This window comes from Sinocyclocheilus anshuiensis, unplaced genomic scaffold (genome assembly GCF_001515605.1).
Source record: "Sinocyclocheilus anshuiensis isolate Anshui unplaced genomic scaffold, SAMN03320099.WGS_v1.1 scaffold701, whole genome shotgun sequence".
Lineage (NCBI taxonomy): Eukaryota > Metazoa > Chordata > Actinopteri > Cypriniformes > Cyprinidae > Sinocyclocheilus > Sinocyclocheilus anshuiensis.
Genome location: NW_015539895.1, coordinates 639131 through 651846, shown reverse-complemented (window position 1 = coordinate 651846; position 12716 = coordinate 639131). Strand labels below are relative to the sequence as shown.

Below are 12716 nucleotides of genomic sequence, written 5' to 3'. Positions count from 1 at the left end.
AAATATAATTTTGTAAATTGCATAAACAATTATGAACAAAACAGCATCATGTATTTATGCATTGCTTAATTCAAAGAGCCGAAGTGCCATTCACACAGACTGCATTTAAAAACATAAGAGACGCAGTGAAAAGGAATAAACCTCCACAAATTCGTGACGTGTTTTCTAAAAGCTTAAACTGTTTTAACTTTGCATGGCTTTCTATACATCTCTTGTGTGAGATGCGAGTGCACCAGTCATATTTGTTCGTCTAAAAACGCGCTGAATATGCGTTCTGTGAGAATGGTTTGGTTTCGGTTTTAACCCATTCAAGATCTTCTCCGCATTGAGCTTCTATATTTCTCTAATATTTTGAATGAATAACGCAGCAGCGGCGCATCTCGTGGGCTAGACTAACAAAATATTAAAATGCAACAACGTCACTTACAACATCACCGCATCTCGCACGCCACTGATGACGCTCCCTGATGCACACCTAATAGGGTTGTGACGGTGAGGAAATGTTCCCACCGGTTAATCGATGTGTGACAACACCGGTAATACTGGTATCACCGCGGGGGCGTTCCCTCTTTTCCTCCGCTTTTAAATAGCTTGTAAAAGCAGCGTGCGCATTTTACTTTCACTTTCAAATAGCAGCAATTCAGAGTAAAGAAATTGTTCGTTTTTAGTTCGTTTGAATTTACCCTCTTATCCTCGCTTTCCTTCGCTTTTAAATAGCTTAGAAGCGCCATGCGCATGTTACTTTCACTTTGAAATTAGCGGCAATTCAGCGTCAATTGCTTGAATGCAACAACAAAAATAACTTACATAAAGTTTAAACAGGTATACAAAACTGGAAATAAGTAAACATGTATAATATATAACCAAATAAATAAGAAAGTAGAATGTTTATTAGCAAAACGAGTAAGAAAGCTTGGAGGCACGGCATACACCTTGATGTCAAATAAAATAAATAAATGACACAAAGTTTAAATAAAGTAAAAATCAGCAAATGTAGAACCAATTAAATAAGCAAATGTTTAAAAAAACTTCCAAAATCACCTTAGATAAATGGCAAAAGTCAACAGGCTTTTCAAAATCCAAAATATTGTTAAACAGGCGCTTTTGCATCTAGTTTTGAAACTAAATCATCCGCCATCATCTTGTCTGTCTCACCCCACTCTTCTTGTCAGTCAGCTCGACTTACTCTCCTCACTGGATAAATTAAATCTGATCTGTGATGCGACTGTCGTTCGGCACACGGCATTGAGCAGCCGCGTTCAGTTTTTAATTGTAGTGTCTGTTCTTTTAATGAACTAAATGATTTTTTATTACTATAAAAAATCAAAACGACGGTGGGGGTCGGTGCCGCGGTGGGCAAGTGACATAACCGTTGTTGCGTATCACCGTCTATCGCGGCAATCCTAACACCTAACATTCAAATGCAAATGTTTATTTTAAATTCGACTAATATTCATTCTTTATTCACAATCTCCTCATCACAGGCAGGCACAGCACTCATTTCAGCATGTTCGTGTTTGTGTGTGCGGTCTGCGTCACTCATAGCACGTGCCTACATTGTGCGCTATATCTAACATTTTTTCGATATCGAAGAAGGTGTACCGTCGATAAATATCGATACAGTTTTATCGCCCAGGCCTAACTTAGAAACAAGTGCAAACGATCAACTACGATCCATTTCACCCCTACAAGCGAGTGAACGCGAATCAAGTTAGGAATTTCATATCACGATTCAATCAAGATAGCCCATCGGGCAGGGCGGTGATACATTTTGGTAGCCCGACTGGAAAAAACAATAGCCCCGGGACGTCGGGGCTAGCGATTTTGCGAGCCCTGGTAGTGTATAAAAACTGCCATGATTTTATTGTTTTATGTTCTTATTCAAAGAAAGTGGTGAAAGTTTTACCCTGTTAATAACAGGGCTTGCTGTGGAGAAAATGTGCTCTGCCAGCACAGGGACACACTGACACCAGCTATGATAAGCAAGGTATACTTTTCTTCATATTTTCTTTCCACCATAGTGTATCCCCATCCAGAGAGATGTATGACTCTAATAAGAACCAAATATTATCAATAATACTAAATATTGCCACACTTGGCTGCACCTGAATGCACACTGCATCTGCAGTAATGCATCCACTTTGGTTAGGTAAGGGATGCAGTTGTAAAGTAGGTTATATTTCATTGGAATTACAACAGGCTAAGGAAAATCAATTTGCAAAGTAGGAATTGTATTTTTAATAGTCATTTACTTGAGAACAGCCAAAGCAAATGTGCACTTATTGTACTTATTGGTACAAAGTGCATTCTGTAGGAATAATTTAAAAAATCTTCTGATTCTGAAAATGAAAGGCAGATGTCTCACCCGCCGAAGCTGGTTTGTGAAGAAGAGAGTCTGTAATAAGCTGTTCATGTAACACGTGGCTCCTTGATTCTTCAACCCCACGTAACCAGTGTGTTTCTTTGAATCCCAGCTGCAAGTAAAATGGTGACGTCAGCTACTGTTGCAAAAGCTCAGCAACATTGAAACATAAGTAAAATATAAGAAATGACTTACGCCACACCGTGAGGCGCATCAGCTTGAACATAGACCTCAAAAGTAACCTTATCATCCTCCACAAAGCCCCGCTCTGGATCAGTCACATCCTGAAATCAACCAATATCAGCTAATTAGCTATGTTCACCTCCGATAACACCAGCTTAGCAGAGACATTCATACAAAACAAGTAAACTTACACCCCATGACATGAAGTTGGAAAAGCCCCAGTCGTTTTCCTTGTGGAAGAACAGGTGACTAATGCGGCGGCTAAAGGATTTCTCATCGTCTTTGTAGTTGATTATTTTGAGCATGGCCTGAGCATGACATGACCAGGACCTACAAATGAGGATCAAATTAGGTTTGGTTGCTTAAAGGGAGGTAGAAATACACCCCCCCCCTCCTAAATATGCTAAATATGTTAAAAAAGCCAAAGTGTATTAACACAAAGAAAAGGAGTCCATTAATTCAAGGTCATCACTGAAATCTCTAAACTAGAAAATGTAATGGCAGTGATTGCTTACGTAGAGTCTGACTCAGCATTGCACTGAAGGAAGAATCCAACGCTCTTCTGGTGAGGTCTGTCTGGGTAAAAGCGGGGCATCACCATGATCTTCCAAGGCAGATTTCTCACGAAACAGGGTGGGCTGAGAACAGACTCACTCAGCCTGCTAAAGCGCTCCACCACAAAGCGGAAAGTGGCTTCCGAGCGCCAGCTTGTGTCTGTTATGAAGTGTCGTATAAAAAATAGTTAGATCTGTAGATGTACTTTCATTCATAACTTCAAAAACTATAAAAATACATGTATTTAAAAAATATTAACACGCATGGTGCTGAGCTTCAACATGTTTCTTACCATCCTCCATGTCCTCCTCTGTGTTGTTGTGTCCGTCCGCCATAGCCACGTTCCCATTGATGACTGGATTCTGGGGAATTCTTGGAGGATCATCTGGGTCCCCAGCTGAAAAAATAAAACAGGAAAGTCCCTTGTCAATTGTAATGCTAACGCATAAGGTTTCATCCCATAAGATTTCTTGCAAGCTCACTCTGACTATGCTGCAATAGATCCACTGTGCAACAGGTAAATAAATTAATTCAGGAGCATCTTTCAGCAAAAAACTAATCATGATCATTCAGAATTTAGCATGTGTAGCTCTACATATAACAATTACTTATTTCATGTACCCTTCCTCATATATATTTGTTTTATTAAAAAAATATAATGAAAAATAACAGACCCCAATTACAAACCACTGAAAACGAACAGTGACAAAGCAAAATTTGCATCTGTAACTCAAGATTCTGAAGCACTACTGAAGGCATCTGAAATTATGTTCACAACAGTCCATGATAGTCTATAAATACTACGTAAAAAAGATGCATTCAAGTCACATTGGAAAGATCATTTATTAATTGAGCATATACCACAACGTCATAATTGGGAGCAAGTCATGAGAAAATACGGTGGATGCAGTGTCTGTAAGTGTTGAAATGAATGACATTGCTATTTTAACATTTACAATAAAAATATCCAAGTTGCGTGTACAAAAGGTAGTATTGTATCATAATTAGAAATTGGACAAATTTCTGTCTCTTAAGTCCTATTTACGATTGGGACACTCTGAGATAATTCTGATACCCGAGTCTCCAAATTGGACGGGCCATGAACTTTAAACATTGCAGAGGAGAAAACTACTGCTGTAGTGACAATTTTATTCATTTTTCCCACAATATCTACATGGCTTTCTCTAGCCATTACAATCATGTATGTTTCTATACATAAATAAACATTTGATGCATATTGTATGCATTTCACACAGCAAAGACCACATTTACTTGCCTGAAATTCCAGAATCTCTAATCTCCAGAATCTAGATAGCAAAAGTAATGTTTAAATGGCTAACAAAGAATAGGACGCGACATTTTATTAAAAATCTATTGGATATTAACTAAACATCTTCAATACATTTTGCATTTCTATAAGATTTAATATGTTAAGTCCTGCATAATTCTTATTCTTTCAGGCAACAAAGCACTTGAACATGGCCACTTTAGAAGCAGAAAGTAGGACATTTCAAATAGCTAGTGAAGACAGCATAAAAAGCTTGTAAAAACAAAACAAACTGGTTCTCTTCCTGTCTAAGTGGGTGGTTCTTGGCTAGAAAAAAGAAAAAGATGCAATGTGAACCCGACATTTTGCTGTTCAGTGAAAGGCCACCCTGCAGGCTTCATAGCACCATTTAGAGTTTCCTTTGCGCATTCCTAGGCCTGTGATGTGATTATGTGCATGTATAGAAAGGTCTGAGTGCGAGTCTCCGGACAGCAGCAGCATCAGAAACGCCCCCACACGTGCACTGCAGAACTTTGATGAAACGTAGCGCAAAAACTAACGTCCTAATTACAACGAATAAGAAATCACAGCCATGTTCCACGGCCTTTTAAGTGCTCCCACCGCGATCGCGGGTGTGCACGATCCAAAAAAACAGCCAAGCGAGCCATAATCATTAAAAATGGCGAGCGGCACCACAGCATGACTCGTTATACAATGAAGAAGCAGAAAATCCCCGCGCGCCGTCGGCGGATCCCCAAGCGCTAGTCTTGACGCACAGTCTGCCTAAAACACATCAAATCTGTATTTTCAACTGACAGCATGGGTACTCACCCCATATTATTAATATAAGGCAGTCACTGAGAAAAAGACGCTACGTTAATGACTCGTTTCTGAGTTGATCCGCTCGTTTTACCCCATCCCCCTCCACACGCATATAGCCGCGCTGCTAACGTTTCCCTCCGCAAACCGAACTCTTATTCTCGGCAAACCGTGTCATCCGACACTATCCAATGAGCAAATAAATTACTTGGATCGCGGATCCTTTGGTGAGCCATCATGCGCCGCGGGCCGCGCCGTCACCCAGATATAAACAAACACCGACGCAAGCAGGCCTCGCAGAAACCGATCGGTGCAAAATACAGTCCACCATCTTGGAATAAAACTGCCATCCACTCCCCCTAATCGAGCCGATCCTATGCGGAATGCATCCAAAGCCAATAACAACAGGAACACATTAATAAGACATTGAAACAGCTAAATGCAACTTAACCGATCAGGCATCGCACAGAAAGCCTGTCATCGTGTAACGTTATGTAGCTCAGGAGCAAATCATAGCTCAAAATGGTGCTGTTGTCCAGCAATCATCCTCTGATGCTGTCTATTTGACTCCGCCAGCACTCAACAGTTAAAAAACAAACAAACAAACAAACAAAAAACCGGTGGTGGGACACGAGGATTTGGCGATTGTGGAAGAAAGCCATTCAAATGAAGCAGCAACTTGTTTCAGAAATGTCAGGTGTTCTGAAAGGACACGAAACTGTCCGATTACATCGTGAACTAGTTAGTGGACGATCGGCCGGTTTAATGCTCTTGCAGGATCATTTCAACAGCAAACGTTTCTCTGTCGTTTCAATCACAACTTACAGCACAAACTATGTAATATATTGACTTACATGTATCCATTCTGCACGCCAATACGGGTTCGTTTGGCCAAATAACTACCTATCTGTGAGCATTTACCCCTTGATGCTTTTCAAAAGTTGCCCACGGGATCTACAGGTGTAACTTAACCGATGGGCTCCTTACACTATCAGATGAAACACCTGACAGTTTGGTAGATGGAAGAGCTTAAATATTGGGCTGAGCCACGTTAATGCAGACAGCATTTTTAACTAATGTTAACCAAACGCTAGCAAAAGAAATTCCAGTTCAAATAACTGCCACATAAACAGCATCATTCAAGTAAAACAACCGCACTATGGTTTTTAATAACAACGTGGCAGTGTAATGCGACTCAGATGATGAGGTAAATAAAATATGATGGACTTTTTGCTGACTGGTTAAACTCCTCATGCTGCGAGGTACGTTAACGGTTAGCTGCTGGCTAACAAGCTATTGGGGTCAAAATATGCGACATAGTGGCTTGCTGTTGAACAGTTAAGTAGTTACATATCTGGCTTAGTGTGTTAATATTGGCTGTAGAGTTAAATTAAAGGCTGTGAGCGTTTGATTTTCGCACGAGGCCTTGACGTACCCTCCATCTCCATGTCCTCGGGCTCGCTGAGCTGCTGCTCGCCGGATTTCTGCTGCTGCTGCTGGGTGTGATGGTGGTTCATGTTGGCGGCTGTCAGGATGGGATGATGCCTGGGCTCTTTGTCTCCCTCGGGCTGGTCTGGTGGCGGTTCCGCGGGCAGAGGCTGGTGGGGAGTCGGAGGACGCGGAGGTGGGGTAAACAGGTCGAGCCTTTGCGGCTGGGCCTGCGCTAAGACGACCTCGGCCTTGTCTGCTGTCAGCGCCGGGGATGGAGGAAGGGAGGCCGGTGGGGGAGCAGGCAGAGAAACGCGGACGTATTTGCTCGCTATTCGCCCAATCTCGGCGCCTGGGTGAAGGGATGCTAACGTTAAGGATAGTTGGCGGCCTCAGGCTTCTGCTTAACGAAGGCCCGATGAATGAAACCCCGGCTTTCCCACGTAGAAGTGCGGGGCAAATGCAACTCACAACAACCCGCAGCCGGGGAAAACACAGATAGCCCAGCTGAAGCTAGCAAAAGTGAAAAAATAAGAATCGGTGCGACTCCGAGAGATTATTTTAAATACAACTTTCCCTGCAATATTTCCAGTCCGTGTGTTCCTCCGATTGTCCCTCTTCTGGGGGGGAGCGAGGAAAAAACCTATCCATTCAAACCAGACTCTAATGTGAAATCGCACTAATTTAGAAGTTTAAACTTACAAAGATGCCCACGTTTCGCCAAGCCGTTATCACAAGTGAAACAAACCTGAACATCTAACGCCCAATTTCACCCTGAAGCTGCATCCCAAAAGGCTATTCAAAGGAGAAAAGGTAATTTTGCCCGGTCACGGCCAGAGCCTCTCTCACCCGCTCCCGTGGTTTGTGATGTTCAGTTGGTAAAACTCAAAATGGCGGTCGCGCTCCTCTCTATAATGTCACATCCGCATGGCGATCCAAACAGTGGCGCACACCGCGAGCGCCATAAACACCGATGCTGCCTCACGTTAGAGTTGATTGAAACTTAGCGGGTTTATCCTATATTTTTTGTTGTTGTTTAATATTTTGCTGTTTTATTTATTTATTTTACTGACAGCAGCATCCCTATTGGCTATGCAGTATGTGTGTTGTATAAAATTACGGAATTGTAATTTGTTATTTTATTTAGCAATTATCTAACAAAAATCGCTTATTGATTCTTCTTCAGACATGCGACGAACATATCCCGCAACTTTATTTTCTTTATGTAAAAAAAGCAACATTTCCAATTTGAAAGGAATGGGAGCTAGACCTAGATGGTAAATATTTACTTTGATTTTCTCGTTATTTTATCAAAATGACCACTTGTCAAAAAGATCCACTTGTCCTCAGACCATTACACAATACTTCATATAGATTAAAATATATAGCCTATTATATTAAATACTATATATATATATATTATATCCTACATAATATAGGCCTACTGTATTAAATGTAAGAAAACCAGAATGTGTATATTTTAAAGAAATAGAAGGAAAGAAGATGTCAAAGGTAAAAGGGTTTACATCTGCTCCTATGTTTGTTTGTATAAAAATGTGTAAAAAACAAAACATCATTTTCCTGAAGGTCCGTCGCTTTATAATCTACTCGAATATAATCGTTTTATGTAGGCTACTACATCACTGTGGCCACACAAGCTTTCGTGTGATGTGTTTTATAGTGCTCCATCATTTGAAGTTGTAAAGAAATAGTTTGAGATCATTTCCCTTAGCTACAGGACTTATTGCTGCTGCATTTAATACATGTGCACTATGCAAAATATATTGTCAATACTGAAAAGATTTATCGTTTTTTTGACCATTCAATAGATGAAGTCAGTGCTGGATAGTATTTATTATAATAAATATTTGACATAAATTTTGTATCTGATAGATTCAACCAGTGATCTAGCTTATTCTCTGGCATGACCAGTCTTCTGCTGACTGAGATCATTGGAAAGTCAGTATGAATGGTGTGTGAGAGGGGCTTTGGAGGTGAACTTAATTGCACAAAATTATTTGCAAGGAGGAGAAGCAGATGGGTTCTGTCTAAATTGTCATTTATGTTTTGAAAATGTATGGTCACAGAATTAAACTGCAGCTAATCTGATATTCATTAAAAAAAAATAGTTCTCTGTATTCTATATATTGTTAATGTATTAGCAAGAACAAGATGTTTGCGTTCTGTTTCAAATTAACATTTATCTCAGCCAAATACCATTTTAGCCTTTTATTTTTAGCCAAAACCACTTCAAGTGAAAAATCTCATCACGATTCTTTGATTTAGCTACTTCTTATGCAGTGAAGCGCCTTTGGTATGAAAAGGACAAAATTACTTGATTTCACAATGAAAGCTCATAGTAATTCCTGTGCATTATTGCAATTGTTTCACACCTGGAGCCCCAGCGCTTCAAGTGTCTTTGCATTAATTTAATTTTCTACTTCAATGCAAATTGATTACAGAATGGACAGATGCTGCATCTATCTAGCATATTCATTTGTTTATTACTATGACCTTTTTTCTTTTACAAACCACACATCTGTAATATTGTCGGCTCAGCAATGCAAACAAAAGAGTGGAAATGTATGGAGTAGCTGAATTGTAACCTTGACAGCTGTCTCCACATTGCATGTTTAATATTATACCTTACTGAACAACACGTGTACACTTCAAGTCAGAATGTGATAGTGGATAGTTAGTTCACTAGGAATTTGTGCAAAATGTTTTCCATATATATGAAATAGGATGAGATTTTCTTTACAAAACCTTTACATTAATGCATGAATATTTTATAATTATATGTTTCCTGGGAATCAAAGCCATGACCTTAGTGACCTTGCACCAGGAATAAAGTGGTATTTTTAATTATTTTCAATGGCATTTGCATTTACTTACAATTGCTTTTAGCATGTTTTCTACACCAAGCTTTCATCAAACTTCATTTATTATTTAAAATAATTTTTTGAACTTGCTGCCTACAGGTCTGAAGTGGTTTACTCACAATAACACCCACATTAGGCCTACTTGCTGCAGAAATTTAGAAAGCACTATTTCTAAAATCCCTGTTTGAGCAAAATTCTCACACTCAGCAAGTGTATCTAGCAGAACTCGTTCTGCACCGTTTGAGTTTCCAGCTAAACATGCATTGTTTACTTACGAGAGTGCATGTGGGTCAGATATAGGTAAAAGGGATTTTGTTCATATCCAACACTTATTTTGTCAATGAAAATAATTTTTTATTATAATTTACATTGTGTAGCCTATTTGTATGCACACACTTGTGTGTTTGTATACCTAACCACAGGTAGACAGTTCCAGTAATATCTGATCAAAAGTCCACCTATTTTAGGGTTAACAGGCTGATGCAGCTTCTAGCTACCACTTACTCAAATAGCACAAATGACTTTACAAGCTGCTAACATTTAATCCTTTAATTTTATTTACTAAAGATTGTAGTTTATTCTTTGATGGATGGGGCTTTTAACATCTGGAGTGAACATAGCTTAGCTACAGTTGGTCAACTATACAGTATATGGATAACAATTTTGCATCCTTTACACAACTTCGAGAAAAAATTGACTTACCCAGCTCCCATTTATTGAGATATTTTCAGATACGGAACTTTATTCGTATAAGCAGTTTTCTAACTTTCCCAACACTTTGAAGGTGCACTGAGAGGAGGAATTGAATTTGATGCTTGAGGAAATCATCTGGGATCTAATTCTTGCCCGAATACACTCATCATCTATAAAGGCACACTCTCATTCAATTCAAGGCAGTGCACAGAGTCCATTGATCTTTTAATAAATTTAATAAATAATAAATTTGAGATAAATTAAACAAAATATTCCCTGATCTCGACCCAACCTGCCTTCGCTGCACAACTGAATCAGCTACGAGTTTTGGGGGAAAGTCTTTAGGTGCTTTCATGTTATTTTTTCTTTACCAATAGACCCCAACCCCTTAACAGCATTGTTTGGTATTTTGCCAGAATCTGCTAAATTAAACACATTACAGACTGATATAGTGTAGCCATTGCAACTCTACTGGCAGGCGACTTATTCTTAAGAATTGGAAGTCAGCAGCTCCCCCTTCTTATCGCCAATGGGTTTTTTGACTTTTTATAAGCTCTCAAGGAGGAAAAGATTTGGTTTGCAATAAAACAAAAGCCAAAACGTTTTCTGAAAGTCTGGAGCACTTTTATGGAATATTTTAAGAAGACCACTGCATCTTAATTTTATTTAAAAAAAATTTTTTTTTTAATAATATAATTTTTTACATTTATTTCTCTGTCTTTTTTCCCTTCTCCCTGTTTCATTTTATTATTTATTTGTTTATTTATTTGAAAGTATAACTGCTTGCCTGGTGTTTTCGTTTGAATTAATGTATGGTTGTATATGTAGATATGTGTATGTATCTAGATTATACTATATGTGCAATATACTGTCTTTTTGTCTATTGTGTATTGTTTTTATTTATTTTTACTCACTTATTTTTATTTTGTTATCTGTGTCTTGTCACTTGTCAACCTGTCTGTGTACTGGAAGCTTCTGTCACCAAGACAAATTCCTTGTGTGTGTAAGCACACTTGGCAATAAAGCTCTGTCTGATTCTATATTTACATTATTGTTACTTTCTATCTGACCAAAAATTAACCAAATAAAAGCAAAAGCAATAAAAAACAGAACAAAACAAAACAATAAAAGATTGTTGTTTATTCTTTAATATAGCATCACAACTGTTTCATTTGTTATGTATTTCGGCAGTGTTTGTTATTTATTTAATGAAGTATGAGTGTCCCCTGCTGGCGTTATGTTGCATCTTTCATCTTTAATGTTGAGACCCCGCCCTTCCCCCTAATAAACGCTTTTCATGCTGCGATGTGTTGATGTGTGTGCGCGTCTGTGCGAAAACCTACAGTTTCCGAAGTGAGGAGGGAATATATTTATTAGTTTTCTGTTTCAGGTATGATTCTGTATGTCCATTATGTACAGTTTACAATGTAATAACGCTTGCAAAGTGCCGCGAATCGGTCTGTTTTAAAACTAAAAGACGGAAAACAGACGTTTTCTCAAGCTGAGAGATAAGCAGATGTATGTGTGTGAGAAAATATAATATATGGTGTTAAAAAAATAAATGACAACGAATGATAAGAGCTCATATTCTCTGTTTTTATTTAAAGGGGTCATATGATGTTGCTAAAAAGAACATTATTTGGTGTATTTGGTGTAATGAAATGTGTTTATGCGGTTTAAGGTTCAAAACACATTATTTTCCACATACTGTATTTGTGTTTCTCCTCTATGCCCCGCCTTTCTGAAACGCAAAGCTCATCAGTCTGAAAAGTGAGGTGTGCTCTGATTGGCCAGCTATCCAGTGCGTTGTGATTGGCCGAATACCTCAAGCGTGAGACGGAAATGTTACGCCCCTTACCATACTGTGATGCCCTGTCTGGCCGGAGCTATGAGACAAAAACATTAAAACCCATTATAAAAGAGGCATTTGTTGCATCCATTGGGGACATAATTACGGATTATAATGACTTATACTGTCTTTTTACGCGTTGCATCGCGCCGCGTAAACATAAAACCATGTCTGCATTTGTGATCGGAGAAATGACAAACAACAAGCCCTACTCTACACTGCCCAAAACTCGCGTTTGAATCATCAGTGGCAAATTCTTTAAATATAAAAAACGTACTTACAGTCTGTGAGTCAGAACAGCCGGCATTGTAGTCTACTCTACCAGAATCAGGAAACAGTCCTCCATAAAATGCACTGCACACATCTGAATATTTGGGTTGAACTGTTCTGGAACAGTGTTGTAAATACAACTTAACCACTGATTTCAAGTTGTGTCCTCTTTTGGAAGACCAAACAAAGTAGTTTCGCTTTCACAACGAAACACACAGCGTCACAGCGGGCTAGAGTGAGCGGAGGCGGGTGGGCTTGAGAACGGCGCGTCCGGCGGACTCCGCTTCGTCCATGGTGAAAGCCGATCCGGCGATCCACAGCGCAAAGTTGATGTATTTCCTCAGCAACCAGCACGGCTCAGCTCCAGGCATGACGAAGCGATATTGTCCTCTTTTGGAAGGCCAAACA

General features: G+C 39.2%; 1 protein-coding gene across 4 annotated transcripts in view; it reads right to left on the bottom strand.

Moving 5' to 3' along the window:
• Positions 1-7515, bottom strand: part of usp7 (ubiquitin specific peptidase 7 (herpes virus-associated)) — a 31545-nt gene extending 24030 nt beyond the window's left edge. Inside the window, exons 1-7 of one of the 4 annotated variants that reach the window (XM_016482668.1) lie at positions 7464-7515; positions 6622-6966; positions 3393-3497; positions 3061-3259; positions 2737-2875; positions 2558-2646; positions 2366-2474 (exon numbers count right to left, since the gene is read on the bottom strand). In XM_016482668.1, the coding sequence (XP_016338154.1) occupies positions 2366-2474; positions 2558-2646; positions 2737-2875; positions 3061-3259; positions 3393-3497; positions 6622-6703 (723 nt within the window). In that variant the 5' untranslated portion in view covers positions 6704-6966; positions 7464-7515. Of the gene's footprint in view, positions 1-2365; positions 2475-2557; positions 2647-2736; positions 2876-3060; positions 3260-3392; positions 3498-5394; positions 5533-6621 lie in introns of those variants that run through there. The other 3 variants (XM_016482669.1, XM_016482671.1, XM_016482670.1) reach the window with 3 other exon arrangements.
• Between the last annotated feature and the right edge of the window lie 5201 nt (positions 7516-12716).